This window comes from Dysidea avara, chromosome 11 (genome assembly GCF_963678975.1).
Source record: "Dysidea avara chromosome 11, odDysAvar1.4, whole genome shotgun sequence".
Taxonomy (NCBI): domain Eukaryota; kingdom Metazoa; phylum Porifera; class Demospongiae; order Dictyoceratida; family Dysideidae; genus Dysidea; species Dysidea avara.
The window spans coordinates 14,547,732-14,570,809 of NC_089282.1; the positions used below are offsets into that span (position 1 = coordinate 14,547,732).

The window sequence follows — 23,078 nt, forward strand, 5'->3', positions numbered from 1 at the left end:
TCAATAGTTCACTTATATAATATACTTCAGTTGGAAACTGATAATGACGTGGCAATAAATAAAACTAAGTATTATCATGTGTGGCAGTTTGAGTGAATGGTGTTTCTGCTAAATGTTCAAGTTTTATGTGGCATTCTTTCTTTTCTTCGATCTACTTCTTTCTGGGGTGCCTCCGCCATCTTTTCTTTTCTGTCCAGCAGTAGTAGAATGTATCTATCAAACAAATACATGTTAAACTTGATGTTATACAAAATATCTCCTTGCCTTTAGTTTAGGGCCTCTCTTTCTTTTCTCTTGTCTTTCTTTTTCTTCCATTTCTTGAACTTCTTTTTCAACCAAACCAATTAAAGTATTACAACGACGTTGAATCTCCTAGAAGACAAAATAATCACTGATAGCCTTAGTGCATCATAAAATAGAGTAAACAAGCTTGAACCATGCACACAGAATTCTCTGCCTAAACATTAGCACATAGGCAATACAATCTATGGGATATGGTTTAATCACCCAACAACTGGGACTCCATACAAACCATTATGTGATTTTAAAACTATCTGCACTTGAACAGACTGGAGACAAATTAATCTACCATATTTGGCCAGCCAACAGCTGAAGACAGATACATCAAAAGGTAATTCCTACTGAACTAGACAAATTAGGAGTGGTAGCTAGACAGCCAGTCAACTGTTTCCCTAGCATTGTGATAAAGTGTGAAGTGTCTCACCATCTATTTATGAAATATTTTTGTCTGTGATATCACACAAAGTATATGAAGACAATTTCTACTGTTTCACAGACAAAAAGGAAGCAAGCAAACAAGAATGGCTAACCAGTTTAAGATACTCATAAAATGATTGCTAATTATTTTATCACAAGACACATAAGGTTATTTGAGACTTATAGCTGACACCACGAAATGAAAATTGTTACATAGAAAAGCCATAAGATGACAGAGCATGTAGATACAAACTCACAGAATTTAGACAAGAACAAAGAGAAGTACACCTACACAAAGAAGAGAAATTAGTCTACAAATGATGCTGCCACAACACAGAAGATGTTAAATGAATCAAACAGCAAAATATGGCCACAGAAATGGTGATGAATGTTTCAGGTGTAGACCTAGTTTCAATCTCAATTTACAGCTCAGGTGAAAGAATGAAGGGAAGGGCCTAACTTTAGGTAAGGCAGGGTCCTTGTCACCCTAAAGTGTGATGGCTATTAGCGCAAACTGTGTTGTACTACAGTACAATCACTTCAAAGGGACATGTGTTAACGCTTGAAGGGTATCAGGCTAAACCATAACCACAATAACAATTATCAAACAATTACACATCCATCAAACTTGGTAACTAGACCCATCTTGGGTTACATGAAATATTCTTTTAACAGCAGTTGGAAAAATTGTTTAGTGAATTGTTTTGCAAAGAAACACTTACCAGCGCCGTCCGAGATTTAATGAACCAATCAAATCGGAATTGGGGAGCATTTCTGACAGCGTTACGAATTTCTTCGTAAACATTCTCTTTGTCGAACCCAATGGAGTGCAACATACACAACTACAGAAACACACACACACACACACACACTCACACAACATAATCGCATCAGTTAAATAAATACATCTTTAATGATTTACAATAATAAACTACAAGACTTTATATTATAGCATTAGGGTAAGCCAAAACAATGATAATTGTTGTGTACCAAATTAACCACCCATCGATTATAGACGTCAATTTACATCACAATTGTTACAATTATGCTACACTATGAATGTGTCTTCAATGTCTCCAGAAATTCTACGAAACATAGCATACAAAGTTATAGTGTCTTTTATTAGTAAATACTATACATTACATGCAACTGTAGTGAGAAATGTTATGATGAATACACTAGGATGCTATTGGTGACAGAAAAGCCATGAAAATGAAACCATCCCAACTCTTCAACTATTTAGCAACAATAATAACAATAATGTTGTCATCAAACAGTTTTCAATGTTTACCCAGCATCACAAGCAGCCAGTGAAGCGTGCCTTAGTGACTACACAAAAACCTACCAAAAACCTATCTTCCTCTTCAGTATAGTTTTTGCCCTTATTTGTACCATACACGATATGCAGTTGATGGAACGGTGCTCGATAGAACGACATCTGTGAAATGTAATGTAACACATTCCATAAGGTTAAGATAGCACTGACAAAAATTACCTTGGTGTCCAAAGCATTTCGGATGTCCTGTTTACGTTGTATCTTTTGTTCGCCTTTCTCAATTAAGGTCATGATGCGATCGTGGTCTTCAAGTTCATCTTTACGCTCCCAGAACACGGCAGCATATTCACAAACCTAATGGGGAATAAAAAATAAACTGTGCAAATACAGTTGGATATTTACTTCTTCTGGCGTTTTGCCATCTATTTCTTTACTGATTGCGTCAAGATCTTCTCGCCCATATTCAGCGCTAGTCTTCACAAACTGGTTAAAATCTCTCTTAGACCAGTTGGTAAATCCCTTTGTGGGTAGTTCCCATGAATTTCAATGTCACCAACATACTTGTGTACCTCTTGAAGGAGCTTTTCCCTTTCCTCTAGTTGTGCCTCTGTCAGTGGCTCAGCTGTATCTATCTTCTCCTGTTCTTGTTTCTGGATCTCTTCAGCATCTGGTTGTTCAGGGTTGAGAGGCACCTGGAACAATACAACAAATCACTTGTGACAATGGCATGAAAACAGATGCCAAATTAGGATTTAAAAATGCGAGGCATCCCATACAGGCAAACCTAAATATAGATCGTTAAACATCCAATAATAGACAACAAGCCTTGCTCTGTGAGGAAGTGAACACATTACTCAGGTGATCAGACAAAAAGCCCACAGCAAATGAATTCCATTTCAACAGCAGCTGAGTGCATTTGTGGCAGCTGGCTCTCTCCCACCAGCTCGACTATGGGATACAAATACACTTACAACAACCACAAATGCACCAGGACATATCTTTATGTGGCTTCACACCAACTCAGAACAAAGTCCTGCCTGGCCTAACTGGCTAACTGCCAGCACCAATAAAGGTTTAGCCAAGACAAAACATCATTTGAACAACCACAACAACAATTGCTAGCATGTTCAAAAACCTCAAACAAAAAATTATATTGTACATGAATTTCTATGGTAACCCCATTCTTACCTTATATCCCAATGATTTCCTGTAATGGTAAATCTCCTGGTCCAGAATCTCAAACAGTCTTAGAGGGAAAAACTGGTAGTCTTGGACATTTGGTTGCTTAGGTGGTCTGGGAGCCTATAAAGTGTCAATTACTCTAATTACTAACTAAGATTTCAAGTGTTAAGAATTGGATGTGTTATGAATAAATCATTGTACTCATATTGTACCTTATGGGCTCGAGGTTCTGAAGAAGTTCTTAGAGCATCTCTGAAGTAAGCGTCGATTGCATAGTTGGCTTTTCTTTCTCTCTTTGGAGGCTCAATCCAGTGGATACTCGCAGCTGCTTCCTAGAAATACGCTTGTGGTAACCTTTTGTAGGCAAAAACTTTACAAAAAAACCTTTCGTTTTTCACGGAAGTCTTCTCCCTCAAATTGGTACACACTGCCAGCCGGAGCATCGACAGTAAAATTGCGCAGCTGTGATTCTCCAAGATCTTCTAATTTCTTGTTCATTTCTGCTGTCTAAATAAAGTATGGCAAAAGAAAGAGAGTATAAAATGAAGTGCACATTAGGGATAGACTATAGGTACCTTCAGTTCTCCTCGTTCTAAGATTTCATCAATATCATTGTCAGTTACCATTGAATCTCGGGAGCTAAACACAACATCAGCACCGTGCCTGATCATCGACAACATTTCATCCTTGCCAAGCTTGCGTTGAGAATCCACTAGTCGGCCTAATACAATTAAAACATGGTGCCTAAAACAGTCACAACACGACGGCATACACAAAATCACAAGCCATCCAAAAACAACAAATCGTATAAATATCCATCCCATAAACAGTTAGCTGTAACTCATACAAGCATTTGTGTAAGTGGGATGACCTGGTTGAAATAAGCTGCCAAATTCCACAGATCACAGTAGATGGTGCTCTACACAAACAGGCTAATCAGGTTATGCCTGTTTTGAAAGAGCATGCTTACATGGAGGGTTCAAGGTATTTGTGTACTTCCCAAGAACATACATCCCACATATGATACACATATGGCACCATTAAGTCAATGGGTTTGTACTATATAATGTAAGCACTTGAACTCTGCCCCTGTTGTATAATACACTAAACACTGTGACCAGATCTGAAGACAACACTCATACATTTAGCCAAACAAAACAAGGTTGCTATGCCAACAAATGAGAGATAGTAGCCTCCAGGCTAAATGAAATTATTCAATGAGAGAAATTTAATTAGCTTTATTGTCACTCACAATAGAAGAGTAATTGTATGATTTAAACAGTTGTGGCTGCTTTCAACCACACTTCTGTAGCTGACAAGAAGTCAAGAACCTAACACCTAACATGGCACATTTTGTAACTAGTACTGTTTTAGCACTGCAATAAAGGTTTCTTCTTCTACAAACCATGTAGTGGCTGAGTTTGGGAATTCTAACACATAAACACTACCAGCATTTTTCTATTAACTGGGAAGCAAACTTGAGGCTACAAAAATGGTCAAGTATTGTCTCACACTTATAAGCACTAAGCATTCACAGACAGCTCATCAAAGACTCAAAGAAATATTTTACTGTTTTAGAGGCTTAAATTGCAATGCCAGCTGGTTAATGGATTGCTCAGTCTTCCTGAGGCAATACAAGAACAGATCATATTGCAGCAGCACTTAAGTAAAACTGTGATGTAATATTAACACACACATATACATTATATCCATGTAATAAAAGTACATGTATGTGTCCGGTGCAGCCCTTCTACAGTAAACACATGTATGGATTTTGTATAGGTGATGCATTGTGTAAAACAGAGCTTCTAGAAGCTCTAACGTCTTGACCACATATATATATTTTTCTTTTTAAAGATTTTGGTCAGTGCTATTTTGTCATCCTCGCTTTGGTTTTGTTGCTGCAGTTTTCTTTGCAGGCGTCTATGGTTTGAGTAGTAGACCTCAATGCACCACCTACCTCCCCCACCCAGGGAAATGGGATTGTAATGATTATAGCTGAGTAAATAAGTTTATTTTTAAAAATTAACCATTTCCTCAATTTTGTGGTTTTCGGTTTCAAAACTGTCAAGGCATTTGCCTTGTCATACTTAATAGACCTTGAAGTGCGTGAACAATATGTTTGGCCTAGCATGATAACTACAATAGGATTACAAGTGCTTAAGTAATAGAGAGCATTCTGAATACAACAGGGAAATTTGGAATCTATTTATCTCAGAAAGGATTTTTCAAATTAAAAAACACAATAGAAAACCCTTATTAGTCAGGATAAATTTCACTCCCAACGGGCTTGTGTTATCAAAATGTTATTTCTGAAAGATGACAGCCTCTTTACCACAGCAAAACAGACTAAAACAGTGGACATCAAGGCTTCCACTGCAAGCGGTTTCTTTGCTATGAAGAATATATACCTCAAAAGATCTACACTAAAGTATTGAATATAAAACACTTCTATAACTCCATGAACACAAGCATGTTCGTGCGTACATATATAATTTACAAAATTAAACTAAATATATTCATGGCATAATATGGTATGCAATATCTAACACACCTTGTTGTATCACAACAGCGTCAAGTCGTAGCTTCATCTCTGCTCTCTCAACGATACGTTCCTCTACCGTGTGCTCTGTAATGAATCGGAATACCTTCACCTGTTTGGTCTGGCCAATCCGATGTGAGCGATCCTACAAAACACGAGTAGACCAAAACACGAAAAATTTCAGTGAAACAATCACAAAAAGTTATATTTCTAGTACTTACCTGAGCTTGCAGGTCCACTTGTGGGTTCCAGTCACTGTCGTAGAGTATCACAATGTCTGCTGTTGCTAAGTTGATGCCCAGGCCACCAGCACGAGTTGACAGCATAAAGAGAAACTTTGTACTGTCTGGCCGGTTGAAGTCATCAATGTATAGCTGCATGAAACAATAAGAATACTCAGTTTCAACACCAGCTTTCTCAGTCAGCAATGCCTATCATAATCAAATAAAGCAACTACAAACATGTATACTTTGGATCAATATTGCTGGTCGGAAATCATGAATACAGCAATATTCTCAAAACATGTAGCTGTTGGCCAGATGAGTGATGTGGGCAGAGCCCTGAGAACATTATGTTAGTGAGTTTACTAGTGTAATCATGTATGACAGTGTGTCATGAGCTTGTGACACCTGACCAACTTCCTAATTAAGTAATGTTAAGCAAGTACACAAGTGATAAATTACTATGTCAACAATAACAAGCTTCTCCCCCTGCTGTTCACAGGCCAAACAGTTTTGTGAGTTTATGTGTGGACAGTGAAACCATACAGCAACTTTTGATACCAAAAATGTGGCCTGAATAATGAGTCATTATTGGCTTAATATTTGGACATACTCAACATGGTTACTACAATGCGTACAGCAACTTTTGATACCAAAAATGTGGCCTGAATAATGAGTCATTATTGGCTTAATATTTGGACATACTCAACATGGTTACTACAATGCGGTGGTCCTATTAGTTAGTACATGAAGTACACCATGGTTTTGTTTGGAACCAACATGGACATGACCTTATTTGAGAATGAAACTGAGTGTTTTATTTCTTGATTACGGTACAAGCAGAAATTCAAGTGATGGTAGCTTTTAATCATTGGTTACATTTAATTGTTTCCGCAAAAAAAATTTTTAAATAAATTTAACACATTTCCATGAAACCAGAGGAGGTACAACAAGCCCACATGAACTGATGTACGTTATGCAATGCACTTAAACAATGCTTGAAAAAATTTCACATGAGCGAATGGTTACTGTACAAAATATTGATGAAGAGGTTCGACAAGGTTCGACAGATATTTGAGTTCTACCATGTTTGTACTTTACGAAGGCGTGATTTTCATGAAGAAATACAAAACCGTTACAAAGAAATCAGCGTTCCGAAATGACGACACGTGGCGATCACCAATTCGCCACTAATAGTCTCTGCATTTATCAAACAACCTACAAACAATCGCCTCTGTCGGATATATCCCTATAGATCGAGAGGCAGTTTTGGGGGTAACACGTTACATAGTATTTATTGCTTTTGTGGTAACTAAGTAATATACGAAATACACTCTAAAAACTGGTAATATAACTCAAGTTACTTTACTTACAAATGTAAAGTGTTACCTAAGTAATAAGTTACTGTAACAAGTCTAATATTATTACTAAAAGTAACAAAGTTACTAATCTCATTAGTAATCCACTGAGTAATGCCTAGCCACAACCAGTGTGAGCTTATTCACCAGCTTCTTACTTATAACCAAGATTTACAGATTGTCCAACAACGCAATCATGTCACATGATAAGGTGGTAGTTGCACACATGACAACTAAAGGCTGTGGACACAAAGTAATATTATTATAGTTACTTTATTTTGTGGGTAATATGTAACTGTAACTAAATAGTTCAGTTGCAAGTAATATTAATATGTAACGAGTTGATTTTAAAAAGTAATTGCCCCAACACTGTAGAGAGGTAGAAGAATCCATTTCTTTTGAATATATTTTAGTAGTACTAAGGGCCTTATGTAATTCCATTACGCCTACCCCCCCTGCCATGAAACTATCATCCCTCAAAAATGTCTGCCTATATGGCTAGAGAATTTGCTGATCAAACTAAACTGGTGACTATAGTATTGATCAATATGGCATACATACACTGGTATGAATGTGGACACATTAAGGTATGTACCTGTCTCTCAGTGTGGGGTGTCTGTCCGTCAAGACGGCAATAATCGTAATCTTTCCACAAGCAGTAATCCTCCAAAATGTCAAGCATACGTGTCATCTGACTAAATACAAGCACACGAGAACCTAGAAGAAAAAGACCTAATTGGTTACAAAAGTACACATTAAGTGGCTACAAGCAGTACCTTCTTCCTTCAGTTTGCCTAATAGTTTGTCTAGCACACACATTTTTCCAGCATTGTATACCAGGTGGGTGTCTGTTGTGTAAGGGGGACCTATGTGTGTGTTGAACATGTGAATGCACTGTTGTTATGTAAACAAAAACAAACAAAACACATACATGTCTACACACAGGCACACCTCCCTGTCTTGTTATCTCACGCACACCCACCAAACACCAAACACAGACACCAACACACAGACACGGACACCGACACACAGACACGGACACAGACACACACTTACCTGGTTCAGCTCCATCAAACAGATAGGGGTGGTTAGCACATTTCCTCAACTGCATCAAAATGTTGAGCAGTCTCAACTTTTCAGTCTTGCCTGCACAGTTAACAATGTCTATATCCTTCATTAAAATCTTTGTGTACATCTCCCTCTGCATCTTGCTCAAGCCCACATAGATCTTCACCTCCTTTTTAGGCAGTAGGCCCTTCTCTACATCTGACTTCAAACGACGAAGTAAAAATGGCCGGAGCACCTTGAGAAAGAGATTGGACAATACAAACATAAGCTAAACACAAGGTTGATTGAGTTGTGTTGTTGATACACTCGGTATGTGATACACTCAGTATGTGATACACTCGGTGAATACTAAGCAATATAAGAGTCTTCAGTCAATTGAAAATGTAACAACTAACGTGTCAATTGTCAAGCACAACATACATCGTACTGAAGCATACATCATAACACACACACACACACACACGCACGCACGCACGCGCACACACACAAACCTTATGCAGTCGTTCCACTAAAGCAGTATCCTCTAAGTTACAATTACTAAACCAGGCATCAAAGTCTTCAGAAGAATTAAACACATCGGGAAGAAGGAAGTTTAACAGAGCCCAAAGTTCATGCAAGTTGTTCTGCAATGGAGTTCCTGTCAGCAGCAACCGATTAGTTGTCTGGAATTGACGCACAATCTCTGAAAGCTGAAGAAAAAGACAAAACAAGTACTCCACTTAAGGATGCTAAGATTCTACCAAAAGACAAATAAATTACAACAAGTATAGTGAACTACAAATAAAGCATCTAAGTGATTTGACAGTGACTTATGAGTTGGAAGCCCTTGCTGGTTCTTCCAACGTTACAGACCAGACCTATATGGAAGCAAACACTGCAGGAAAATGTCAGCAATGTCTTCCCAACATTAATGCTAGCACATATGCCATGTTTCATCTTGTGTCACTAAAATGATTATAATGAATTGCATCGTCACTCATGAAAGTCTATCCCTTGTTTTTGTTTTTACAGTTCGCTATAACCAAAAACAAAGAACTGTTTATCCACTGTCGCAAGGCCACTGATACCAGTCATGTGCTTGGGACAAAGGCAATAATGCATATGTTTGTGGTTATATGGAAACTAGCCTGAACACAACCAACACATTTTCTGATGTTTAAAATTTCTTTGAAACTACACACTCTCAAGACCTTTGTGCTAACTAAACGCTACAACATTTTACATATCAACCAATTTGTACAAAAATGGCTGCTCTGACCAAGTTGCTGACCAAAGGGCGTCACTATTCAGTGGACTGGACTACTGGACTGATATATTTTTGGTTTTTGCACATTCTATGGTTGGATTTTTGCTAGTAAGAACCCTTTGGGCACCTGCAGCCCACTTCTAAACACTGAAGACAAACAGTGGAATATGCGAAAACTGTCTCTTAATAATTTCACTACTGTTCATTATGCCACTATACAACACTTAGCTATTCCTTACCTGGTGTGTAGTAATGCTGCAGGCAGTGCAGGGAATTCCGCCAGTGAATGTGACAGCAATAGTTAACCAGCAATCAACTAGCCAGTAGACAATATCCTTCAAGATATATCCTTAGAGCAAGCTTGCAGCAAGCTAGTCTCATTAGTCTTGCTCTCACTAGTCTCGCTGTTTCAGTGTAGGGGCTTATCAAATAAAGATTATAAGTGCCCATGCTGAAAAATCTCTAATTGGTAAGCCCTGCACTGACTGGCCATGCTGGCGAGACTAGCTTGCTCCTCAAAGATATCTCGAAAGATTGTCTACTGGCTAGTTGATCGCTGGTTAACTATTGCTGTCATATTCAGTTCCCTGCACTGCCTGCAGCATTAATACACACCAGGTAAGGAATAAGTGTTGTATAGTGGCATAATGAACAGTAGCGAAATTATTAAGACTGAGCGGACAGTTTTCACATATTCCACTGTTTGTCTTCAGTGTTTAGAAGTGGGCTGCAGGTACCCAAAGGGTTCTTACTAGCAAGACTCAATAAAACCAACCTCAGAATGTGTAAAAACCAAAAATATGTCAGTCCAGTAGTCCAGTCCACTGAATACTAACCCCCCTGACCAAATTACAATGACAAAATTATTTCCAATGGAGGTTAGTATTTAGTTACATCCAGGACAGCTACAGATCCAAGGCATTCTTAGTGCAAACTTCTGAGTACGTGTACATATATCTACTGTGCACAATTTTTTAATGCAAACTAACAAGAAATCCATCCCATTTAGGAACATTGAGTTAACTAACTAACCACTGAACTAAATTCTCATTAGTCACTATAATTATTGTTCCAGTGTACCATGTGTAAGGCACATGCAACCAAGATAAGTTAAAGACACAACATCCTAAAATTAGTGTACAATAAACTAAATTAACACCCTCAATGTTTGGATTTAGTTTGGCTAAAATATTTCCACTAAACTCTAATATGATGGGGAACAGACAACACTGCTGATCAGAACACTAAAAGATTTTAAAAGACAAGTCATTTATGAATCATGAATTTCTACATCCAAGTCGCAATGCACCACAACACACAAACCTCTCAACCTGAAGTTAAAAGGCATAAAATTCTTTTATAAAGTTGACTTTTCTGTGAGCATGAATACCATTGAAAAAATAGTATAGGTCATTATCATTAGTCACCCAGCACTTATAAGTCTAACAAGGCAAGGCCTTTTGACTACCAAGAAATCAAAGGGTTTTATGGTTGACATTATCTTACCATAAAATAAACTTTTTATTTTAAAAATAAACCTTTATAAGTGGCAGTGGAATTCATTGAGTCCAGTCACGAATTTTAAAAAAAAACTACTGTAATGAAACATAGTGTGAGTTTGTGTCAAAATTATTTTTGTATTCCAAGGTGTGGACTTTGTGAAAAGGAATATATATATATATATATATATATGGCCTTGAAAGCCTCATTTCCCCTGCTACGTTAGGCCGCAACAATGGGAAGTTCTTCAAATGCTGCCAATTACCAGAAATTTTTACCCTTTGATATTAGCCAGAACAAGGATTAACATGAACTAGTTGTTGACATGAAATAGTACCTGCCACAAATATAAAACCATCAGAGGGAATACATGTTGACCCTTATTTGATGTGGCATTGTATCAGCCACAGTCAAGCATAATGAGGTGTTTAATTTTACTTTCTAAATATGACATTTTTATTTGTAACAATGAAATGCGAGGTGAAGCATGTAATTCAAGGCTTTAGCCACTAAAATGTGAACTTGACGTTTTAATCACTCCTGGCACCCTGGTGTATAGTGGATGCCAGGGTGGATTCCATTATTGCAGATTCTGCATTATTGCAGATAGCTGGTTGCAGGTGTATTTGGGGCCATGCATTTATTTGAGTCCAGCAGATAAATACGGCATAAAACAAAGCCTTTGCCAACCCACTGAACCAGCAGCGAGTTACTCAGGTGCTATGAGTCAACACCACGCAAATCCTCCTGGGAAAAGACTAGTAATCTGCATTGCTGCGCCATGTCTCACAGGTTAAGGTGTGAGCACCGACCTATAGTCCCACATGGTCCCCCCTTCATCCATTAGGTGAGAGATGGATAGTGTACATTTGTGTCCCCAATTAATACCAGGTACCCACTGATGCCACAGCTGGGTGGGCTACTTCCCCAGTTGACACCAGGTCCCCATTTTAACACCAGCGCAATGTGAGTAAAGTTTTTTGCTTAAGAAAACAACAGTAACAGCTAGTTGAGCACTGAACCTGGAACACCTTTCAGTTATCAGGCTAGTGCCCTAACCACTTGGCTATGCTGCCTATATATACACTCAAGTCATCTACCAAATACCAATTATCAGCATGTTTGCCACACTACACAATGTTACCATTTTAGTAACTTGTCATCATTATTAAACACTACCTCACTATTGTAAACTACAAATTTTACTTTGGATAAAATTACACTACCTGTGTAAAAACATATGCCACCTGTCAGAGGTAACCATGCACCTCAGGGAACATAATAAGGTTTTTTCTATATGTGAGTAAAGGCTTTCAAACAATGTTTTCTTTTAGAATGTTTCATTACATCCCATAAATTCACACTTCATTGTTATTGATTCTTCGGGTGATATGACACAGTTGTCGCCTAGTTACAAAAGATTAACTCGGCCATCTTAACAGATACAAACAGTTTAGCGTATTTATGGGAGGGTGCATCGTGCATGTGTACACTACTACACTGCAGTTTCTTCCTAAAGAGTACACAACACTCACATATATTCTACCACACCATAAGCGTAAAACCAGCTTTGCACAACCATATTATAGTGATAATTGGGACTAATTCCCTCTCACAATGAATCCATTAACACATGTATACAACATCCAATAGTTGAAGTGTGAGATAATATGTCATTCCACTACCTAATTATGATGGTGGCTAATGAGCCACAAAACATCTTTATTGTTTACTAATAGGCAATTTTGATCTGCTAATAAGGCAATTACAAAAATAGAACCCAGAAATATAGAATCAACAAAAATATATGTAGCCAAAAAGTCATGTGCTTCTGTACAACAAGCATGAGATGAATACTCTAATATATTTACCTTTCCCGCACCTTCGATAGTAGCCACACTTTAGCAGTACCACAAATGATTTAGAGCTTATAAGCATTGTTTTCGGGTGTCGAGTAGTGGTTGAGTTCGAATAGTTACCACATAGATTTTAAATGCTACAGCATTTAACCAAGTAAATACAGTACCCCGTTCATTTAGTATTATAAACATCCAAAAGCTCACAGCCATAAATACTGTCCCTCATAAGAGCTGTAAGCGAAGTAGAAACCAGATATTATAGTAGCAACCCTCGGAAAGTGGATGCAAGATTTTGCAGTGTAATATGACTTCTCTTTTACGTACCTTTGACTTTTCATTTTTGATCCGATGTGCCTCGTCAATGACCAGGTACCTCCAACCATACTTCTTGAACATTGACTTTTCTCTCAACACCATCTCATATGATGTCACTATGACATTCCACTCTGTTGTTTCCATCTGCTCCACTAGCAGTACCTAGGCAAGAGAATAACACTTTTAATTCACTTCATCAGACTAACTGATATATCCAAATGGTAACCTTTTTATCATTTACAGCATTATGGATGAGAATGAAATGATATAAGCCTCACAAAAACTCAATCTTATGTTCAAGTTCCTATTTTTGTTCTACCTACTCAAATTCTTAAGTTACTGTATATACAGACGGAACCTACTGTATTCCTACTGAGAGAGCAAAATCTCATTCAAACTACAAGCCATTTTGTCATCTACTGACTGTAAGAACTGACAATGAAGCAACTTTGTTACAGTCAACAGTCACCTTGCTTACATAAGTTTTACTCATATACAAAACAGGTACAGAGCCAAAAATGGATGGTCCTATAAAGACCACTTTGCAAAACATTCTAATAAAACACACACAACTTTTAGCTAATAGTTATCACTTACTCTCTCTGGCTGGCTGCCAATGAAACAAATCACATCAATACTAGGGCACCATCTCTTGAACTCAGACATCCAGTTAGATAGAGTGGACTTGGGGGCTATCACAAGATGAGGACCAGGAACCCCACGTAACTTTATCATGTATCCCAGTAATGCTATCGTCTGCAGGGTCTTCCCCAAACCCTACATGGCAAACATACAAGCATGAAGTACATATCCAATAGAGAAGACCTTTGTACTAAGGAGTATTTAGAACTAGTTCTTTTAATCAGGACACCTCACTAACAACACTATAACAAGGTTTCTGAGACAAAGGAATTCCACAGTACACTAAAACGTTAGGGTTCAAAGTAAGCATAATAGTGATAATTGTATGTATGCTTAAACATTTTTGATAAGTTATTTTTCTGTTTGTGGTCTGCCATACAGCAATATGTACCATTTCATCTGCTAAGATTCCATTGATGCCATTCTCATACAGAGATATCAGCCAGTTGAGCCCTCTAACTTGATAATCCCTCAGCAACCCATTAATAATGTCTAAAAGGAGACAAGATTTATAATAAACAAACCCACAATAAATATTATCTAGACTGACATGACGGAGAATCAGCAAATCGAGCTACCATTGGACCTTCCTCAGTCGAAGATTCATTTAACAATTCTTCATCTTCTTCCTCTTCTGTCATTCGATGACGACTAAGAGCATTTGTAATAACACAGAATAATACCTTTGTACGTAGTAAAATGGACTTACTTTGAGGCACCTTCAGAAGGAATTCTGTCTCTCATCTTCCTCGGTTGGCCTATACTCATCTTAAGTGGGCTGGTGGGAGTTTTGCTGCCACTGCTATTTAAGAAATGTGTAAAGATTTCTGTTTGCTCCAGGAGAAACTTGAATCTCTTTGACCGATCTTGCATCTACACACAACACAGATAATAAATTGAGCTTTTTATTAGGTAAAGGAGCACTCGGAAAGACATGTCAAGATAGAACAAATCATGAATTATTAATGAAGTACAATGTGATAACACTCACCAGTTTCTCCTGGTAATCATCTACAGAATGTGGTGGGCTTTGTAATTCCGTCTGCATGGATTTAAAATGTACACATGTAAACATTCGTGGTGTGCTTTTATTAGAACATGACAATACACGACTTTCTAGTCATCAAGGCAACTCACCATTATTATCTATTATCTAAAAAATAAGAGGTCTCCTAAGATGCCGTTGGGGATGGAAAGGATTTGAGCGACAATTAATTACCGCCAACTCCGTAATCTTTCGTAACAAACTTCCTTTTCGTTTAATCACGAGATCACTCACGTGCTTCGTTAGTTAAAATAGGGGTCACGAAAGACACAGAAATCCTCGCAGCAGTCAGGGGTGCTTAAGGCGTGTTCTAGTCTTACCAAGAACCTGTCGGCATGTATGGACAGCGTCCCAATCGTGTACTCCTAATTCTGTGCACGCTAACAGTTTACTACAGTGGATTTGAATGTGGTAAGTGTACCAGTCATTCATTATGTTTGCTTGAACTTTATACGACGTACAGAAAATGAATAGCGGAAACATAAGTCAATGCTATTTCCTTGTAGTTGGCAACGTGGTTCAGTTGAGGTCATTCACAATGCCAGAATAGGTTTCAAGTTTATTTAATATGAAACAGTATATATGTAAATTGTGTTACTACTTGAAAGTTTGCTATTAGTGGACCTGAACTTAGTGTAATGTGAATTTGTCAACACGTGCATATGTATTTCGTTGCCTCTGGGTCTGATTATACAATAAATAGCCTTGCAGTACTAGTATTATGCTTTTGTTAGATATAATTTTATGCATGGTTCATCACCAGTCCATACAGTTAGCACAAAACGTTTACAGTAAACCACTCAAGAACATTTCCAGAACATGAACATTGAGGTTAGTCTGATGCATCACAACTATCATCATATTAGCCACGTGTTATGTGAAACATGTTTTTGTCAGTAGTGTGCCCACTTACACTCGTAGCCTGGTTTTGGTACAGTTGCAGGGCAATTAGGCTGGGCTGATACCTGAGAAAAGGTCATGTTATGAAGTTGTGAAGATCCAATATCAACTTGTAAGGCGACATAGAAGATGTTGTACTTATAAGGTCCCTAATAGGATTTGTATAACTAAAATAGTGAGTGCCATGTCTTAAGATCCTACAATTAGATACTGTACGTAAATTTCAAGCCTTTGTGATATTCCATACATTATCTTGAGGTACTGTATCAGCTCAATGTGAATACATGTACTATACTATGCCAACATCAAAACAATTTCATTACTGACATAAATTCCTTTAACCAGAGTATAGTCTTGGCGTTTGTTTGGCCCAACCTCACCTGATTTAACTTGTGTTTTATTCAAATTGTTTGTAGCTTCCACTTAGCGGATTATGTATGCAAGGTCAAAATTTTGTCACTGAAGCTAGGTTATATTGTTTTTACAGCTACAGAGTATAATCCCTTAACTAGATGATCAAGATACTCTAATAGAACATTCACATGAAGAAAGTTGTTTTTGCATAGTTTGATAAAACACGAATACGTTAAACTCTGATAAAACACTCTGCTATACCTAAGGTAAATAGAAGCCCAAAGCTGGCAGTAGGCTGGCTTTGGGACTTACCAATACAAAAGAAGTGATATCTATGTTAGCTGTGAAAAAAGAGTGTGGCTCCCGAAAAGCCAGGGTGCAAGGTGGCGATGGCTATAGCAGTGTACAGTGGAGCCTCATATTGCTTTTATCTGCAATAAATTTTTGTCAGTTCATGTTCACCTGAGCCCACCAAATATAGTAATATGAAAGAGGTGAACATGTGTTCACTCCCAATGGTTAAACAAGTACGTTTTCAACATGTTTGTGAATCTGAACCATCCGTACTAAATGTATGGGATATTTTTATAGCCTCATAACTCACTTGTTCTTTCCTGTATCAAAGCACTTTTTTGACAGCACTACTAAATGTTTGGGCAGCTGGCCCATTTAGCAAGAGTTGTTAACAAGAAAGAAGAGCTCAGATGAATGCGAACCAACTGTATTCTTGAAATGCAAGAGCAAAAGGAAATGTAGTTGTAATATCGTGAATGGCCTTGGATATTTTGCCGTGTAACCAGGTGGCCGGTAGCTATGTTGTGAAAATGGTTCCATTTAATGAAGAGAGGTAGCTACACAAGCAATAGTATTTTCATCTGTTAATGGTATGGTGCACCAGCTTTCTTGGCTACATGGTATGCTACTGTGTGTCTTAATGGAATTTTAACATACACACATTCTTGAAAGTATCCATGCTGATTATATGATTGAGGGCACATATTTTAGAACCTCACTGTTTATTTTTATATGTACTGTATTTTTAGGTGTGATGGCCATTACAGCCACAGCGACATTCAATATGGATGGTGTAACTGGGATAATCACTTTTGTACAATCACCACCCAATGATAACCGAACTACTGTACTTGTCGCACTGAGTGGTCTCCATCAATATCCAACAGAACGTTTTCCGTGGCATGTCCATGAGTACCCTTTCATGGCAAGACCTGACGCTTGTAGTGCTGTATCTGTTGGAGGTCATTTTGACCCATTAATGGCTAGTAACAATCCTAATTATTCATCAGTGTGCTCAGAAGATAATCCTTTGCAGTGTGAAGTTGGTGACTTAAGTGGAAAATTTGGCCGGTTGCCTGCAGTATTTGATTTTATTATGTTCAGAGATAGCTACCTGCCCTTATATGGAATACACAGTATTGTTGGCCGTTCTGTTGTGATACATCATGGAGATGGAGCTCGTTGGGTGTGTGCTAACATTGACTATTTAGAACCTCTGGATGATGTCACCATTGCTTATAGTCCATTACGCAGTGTCTTAACTGGTAATATCTACTTCATTCAGCCACTCGTGATGAATCCAACTACCACTGTGTTTACTAGGCTGTCATATCTAAATGGGTCGGTGGACTCTACTGGACATAACTGGCACGTTCATGAAAACACTATTGGGAGCACCGGCAATTGTGATGATGGGGGGCCACATTATAACTCCAGGGGAATTTCCACTAATGAACTAACATATGAGAAATATTGTAATCCATCCAATCAGACTAGTTGTGAGATAGGAGATCTCTCTGGAAAATCATCACAATTAGATTTTATAAATGGTTACTCTACATTGTTATATTCTGATACTGAACTACCCCTGAGGGTTAATACACTTGGTGAGAGCATAGTTGGTCGTTCAGTTGTGGTGCATGCAAAAGACAGCGGAGCTCTAAGAATTGCTTGTGCTAACATATCAGAATATACTCCAAGGACAGCTATTGCAAGGTTTCAAGAAGATGGAGTTAGTGGTCAAATCATTTTCCACCAAGTATCTCCATTTTCCCCTACAACTATTACAGTAGAGTTGACTGGATTATCCTCCAGAGCAAGTGGCTATCATGTACATGATTTTCCAGTAGATGAAACTGCTCCAGGTAGTGAGAAATGTGCTAATAGTTTTGCTGGTGATCACTTTAATCCAAGGAATGTTGTACGAGACACATCCTCACCAATAACATTTGATGCATATGAGATAGGTGACTTGAGTGGTAAATATGGTAGTTTGGCTGATCAAGACTCCATCAATGTTATCTATTCAGATCCTTACCTATCACTGTTTGGTGTTGACAGTATTGTAGGTCGATCTATTGTGATACATTATCCAAATGGTAGTCGGTGGTTGTGTGCTAACATAAAGTATAACATGAATACAGTTTCTGTTACAGTCAACATCACTTCAGGAACACTTCAGGGGAAACTTGTCCTCACTCAGTTAGCTAATGATCCATTCTCAGAGACTATGATATATTTGGATCTTTCAGTGGTGGAGGCCACAAACACTACCACACTAACAACAACACAGGCATCAACCAATGTGTTTCCTATTATTTCAACCAAAATATTACCTACTCCTATATTCACGCTCATAGCATCTACAACTCTTTTAGTTATGAGCACTTCTTTACCAACCATGGTACCAATTCCTACATCGTCAAACTCGACCATCGTACCCACTCCTAACTCAACTGTGGTAACTACTAATTCAACCATTGTACCCACTCCTAACTCGACTGTGGTAACTACTTCTCACTCAACTGTGGTAACTACTAATTCCACCATCATACCCACTCCTAACTCAACTTTGGTAACTACTTCTAACTCAACTGCGGTAACTATTTCTAACTCAACCATTGTACCCACTCTTAACTCAACTGTGGTAACTATTTCTAACTCAACCATTGTACCCACTCCTAACTCAACTCTGGTAACTACTTCTAATTCAACCATTGTACCCACTCCTAACTCAACTATGGTAACTACTCCTAACTCAACTGTGGTAACCACTTCTAATTCAGCCATTGTACCCACTCTTAACTCAACTGTGGTAACTACCTCTAACTCAACCATTGTATCCACTCCTAACTCAACTATGGTAACTACTCCTAACTCAACTGTGGTAACCACTTCTAATTCAGCCATTGTACCCACTCTTAACTCAACTGTGGTAACTACCTCTAACTCAACCATTGTATCCACTCCTAACTCAACTATGGTAACTACTCCAAACTCAACTGTGGTAACCACTTCTAACTCAGCCATTGTACCCACTCTTAACTCAATTGTGGTAACTACTTCTAATTCAGCCATTGTACCCACTCTTAACTCAACTGTGGTAACTACCTCTAACTCAACCATTGTATCCACTCCTATCTCAACTGTGGTAACTACTCCAAACTCAACTGTGGTAACCACTTCTAACTCAGCCATTGTACTCACTCTTAACTCAATTGTAGTAACTACTTCTAACTCAACCATTGTACCCACTCCTAACTCGACTGTGGTAGCTACTTCTAACTCAACCATTGTACCCACTCCTAACTCAACTGTCGTAGCTACTTCTAACTCAACCATTGTGCCCACTCCTAACTCAACTGTCTCCAACTCAATCATCGCAACTAATCCTACATCATCAAACTCAACTGTGGTACCAACTAATACTACACAATCATTACCTAGTACAACCCTAACCTCAGCACAAGCTAGTATTATTTCTAGCCCAGAAATACCATATATATCACTTACTTCTTCAGCGACCTCATCTTCTATGCTTTCCACTACTGTAACACCATCACCTTCTGGTACAGATCCAAAGAAGAAGAGGGATGTAGTTAAAAGACAAACACAGGCTTCTGGTGGTTTAATTCACCTCTCAATACAGACCAGTTGTGAGGAAGAAGCTCCAGTATTTAATCCTTATCATGCTCCACTGACTTGTTCACTTGATAGCCAACTAGCTTGTCCAGTTGGTGATCTGACTGGTAAACATGGAGTATTATCTGAGAGGAGTTTATTGACTGATCTTAACTTACCATTAACTGGACCATATGCTAGTGAGTCATATACTTTCCCCTATAGAATGCCATGCATTTTTTTTTCTGTTTTAGTTGTTGGCTCACATCTAGTAGTCAGAGTTGGAGATAGTTCTATTTGTAGTCCATTACAAGTGGTAGTGACCTCCACTACATCAGCTTCAACTATCACTTCCATTTCTGCAAGCTCATCTGTTGCCACTGCTACTCCAACTTCAGCTGGCAAGGAATCAGGTACACACATCAGGTAATGGTCACTGGCAGTTTTTATGTGTTACAATAGATGATAATAAGATGACGATAATCATTGCAGCTGGGGCAGCTGGTGGTTTTGTAGTGTTTCTGTTGTTGCTGTTCGCTATTTGTTGTTGTGTGTGGAGACGTCGCCACAAAAGAAGACAGGGTCGAGATTTTGCTACTCGATCAGCAACAGGATATGAACCACTTTCTGTGGAACTGACCAAGAAGTCAAAATACAAAAGAAAGAAGTCTAAAGGTATTAACTATATGTGCTCACTGTAGCGGTATATCATATCTGTTATTTCTTTACTACAGATGAAGATTATCTTGAATTGTGAGACTCATATAAGACATCTTTACTCCTAGAGTGTAATATTGCTATGCACTATGTAGTTAAATGTGTAGTTTTCATGATTGTAAGATAGCTAGTGTACATAGCTCAGGTGTTCATTTCAATTCTGCTGCAAAGTACTGTATGTTAAGTTGCTTAAAAATTGGATTTGCAAATGCAATTACTGTAGCTGGTGTGTTGAGACTGTTGTTCTAAAGAGGGTGGTGTTCACTATGTAAATTTGCTTAAGCCTATGTTGTATTAGCTATATGCAAATATACCATGTGACTCGGACTAAATACCGTAATTTGACAGAAGGGAAATTTGACAAATCTACACTCATCAGCTACCAATTAAACTTACAGGCACTTATGGATGTTTGATGAATTAAGTGATTCATCAAATTTGTTAACTTTCTTTTGTCAAAATTTCCCATCATACGGTAATGGACTTAATATACTGCGTGAGCTAGCTTAAGAAATATAGTTTAAGTGTGCCAACCATGCAACTCGTTGGTCCATACGACATCATGCAATTTCCTGTGGATCACACGAATAGTGACGATAACTATTGCAAGCTGGTGTATAAGATAGTAGTTTGCCAAATCTTTAAAAGCAACAGTTTCTGCAAATCAAGGAATGTCTTCCCACCACCATTCTAATGGTATGATATGAATTCTCATATAAAACACATGCAAGCCAATCTTGATACCTTGTACAACTTTGAATAAAGGTACAAGTTGAGGAAAGTGCTGGGATGACGTTCTAATATATAATATTGAATTAATGGGCATTACAGACCTGATGGTTCTTATTAGTTGGGTCATTGTATACTTACTGATGTTCCCTCACAGTAGGCTCTACGTGCTGCATGCATTACTTAATTCTTGTCTTTCCTATTCAGATTTCAGATGTTTACAGTGATCTGGAATATTTCAAAGCAGGTTTTAGGAAATGTATTTTGCTATTGGTGGATCCTCATAAATCTGAACAGCTCTGTTCTCAAGTTGATAAAAGTCTGTTCATATTAGTGAATTGGTTTGGATTAGCAAAGCCCTTGATTATATCCACAGCGCTTAGTTCAATTACTCTAATAGAACATACAACTGTTAGCAAACTACTCTAATAGAACAGTCACATCTACTGTTTAAGTGTTCAAATTATTACTGGAGTTTGAACTATAGCAATGAACCACATCAATATAGGTCAGTGTCATTAGCATTTGAATTTTGAGGCACACAATGCATGCACCTGCAAACATATGTAACCTTATCTAAGGTTCCTATGGATACAAATACATGACATTGGCCAAGAGAAAACATCCTGACTACCTGGCAGACTCCTGTAAGCATTCACGTATTAATCAGATGGCTACAGGTTCAAGGCTTCCCAGGTCCAGTCATGGATTTTTTTCTCTTGCCATGTATCAACTTTTCAAAAATATAGTATATGACACCTTTAACAGGCTGCAGGACCACTGAATCCTGCAGACATTCAGCACTTGTACATGCTGTAAAGCCTTAGGAAAATAAAAGCCCTGCAGCTGGCAAATAGTTGATGTAAGCAACAAACAGTGTAGAAGTGCTATAAATGCTGTATACCTTTGCAGACCCTAGCTTAATGGATATAGGAATTGGAGAAGAACAAACAAAAGCCTTGATGAAGGTAGGATATTGTACATTATAAATTAAGAGATAAAAATATAAAATTTAATTATAATAAAATAAATGGTGACACCATTTTGCCTGAATATGTGCATGTTGATGAAGTAATTGTAATCGGTATAGGCATTTTGTGATGTGAGAAAAGGTTTCATAAATGTCCATGTTATTTGGTAGAAATGAAGGCGATAATTTGAAACAATCTCAGGTCCAATTTAGGGTGTATGTGTATTATGTATACACACATGCGCCTTTCCATACAGCAAATAGAAAAATTAATGTAGAATTATCATTAAAAAACACAAAGGACTTTAAATTCTAGATGAGCAAATAGAGGACCAGCAACCAGATCTGGTACTCCAGATACATGTGACAAAAACAATTTGGTTGATTGACATGGCATGCCCCTGGGATCCATCTACTGTGTGTTAGGCATGCATGGGCTGGCCAACCATTACTGCTTTCAATGCCAATTGTTCAGCACTGTGTGGCACTGTGCATGGGTCATCGGTATAATGAAGTGCTGGT

The 23,078-nt window shown here is 38.0% G+C and overlaps 2 protein-coding genes across 2 annotated transcripts; one reads left to right on the forward strand and one right to left on the reverse strand.

Annotated features, from left to right (window-relative positions):
- Positions 1–7: 7 nt before the first annotated feature.
- On the reverse strand, positions 8–15,196 carry LOC136239649 (SWI/SNF-related matrix-associated actin-dependent regulator of chromatin subfamily A member 5-like). The gene is made up of 24 exons (XM_066030425.1): positions 15,064–15,196; positions 14,918–14,968; positions 14,636–14,799; positions 14,477–14,577; positions 14,318–14,418; positions 13,882–14,061; positions 13,294–13,446; positions 8,856–9,053; positions 8,353–8,599; positions 8,073–8,162; positions 7,892–8,013; positions 5,939–6,091; positions 5,730–5,862; positions 3,751–3,896; positions 3,560–3,682; positions 3,388–3,507; positions 3,182–3,295; positions 2,563–2,685; positions 2,396–2,512; positions 2,213–2,347; positions 2,063–2,155; positions 1,440–1,559; positions 265–372; positions 8–213 (listed from the first exon to the last, which is right to left on the reverse strand). Exons 1-24 carry the CDS (start codon positions 15,064–15,066, stop codon positions 124–126), a joined length of 2,985 nt encoding a protein of 994 aa, XP_065886497.1. The 5' UTR covers positions 15,067–15,196; the 3' UTR covers positions 8–123.
- LOC136239646 (uncharacterized) lies at positions 15,188–21,071 on the forward strand. The gene is made up of 5 exons (XM_066030422.1): positions 15,188–15,382; positions 17,269–20,340; positions 20,395–20,553; positions 20,603–20,815; positions 20,875–21,071. The coding sequence occupies exons 1-5, from the start codon at positions 15,307–15,309 to the stop codon at positions 20,895–20,897; spliced, it is 3,543 nt and encodes a 1,180-aa protein (XP_065886494.1). The 5' UTR covers positions 15,188–15,306; the 3' UTR covers positions 20,898–21,071.
- The last annotated feature ends 2,007 nt before the right edge of the window (positions 21,072–23,078 follow it).

Bases quoted from the DNA above. Each gene is read 5' to 3' on its own strand.
- LOC136239646 (XM_066030422.1), top strand. From the start codon at position 15,307: ATGTATGGACAGCGTCCCAATCGTGTACTCCTAATTCTGTGCACGCTA. The intron at 20,554-20,602 runs GTACACACATCA...GTGTTACAATAG, and splicing joins TTCAGCTGGCAAGGAATCAG to ATGATAATAAGATGACGATA. The intron at 20,816-20,874 runs GTATTAACTATA...TCTTTACTACAG, and splicing joins CAAAAGAAAGAAGTCTAAAG to ATGAAGATTATCTTGAATTG.
- LOC136239649 (XM_066030425.1), bottom strand. The intron at 14,419-14,476 runs GTCAGTCTAGAT...GTCTCCTTTTAG, and splicing joins ATTTGCTGATTCTCCGTCAT to ACATTATTAATGGGTTGCTG. The intron at 8,163-8,352 runs GTAAGTGTGTGT...ACACACACATAG, and splicing joins GTTTGATGGAGCTGAACCAG to GTCCCCCTTACACAACAGAC.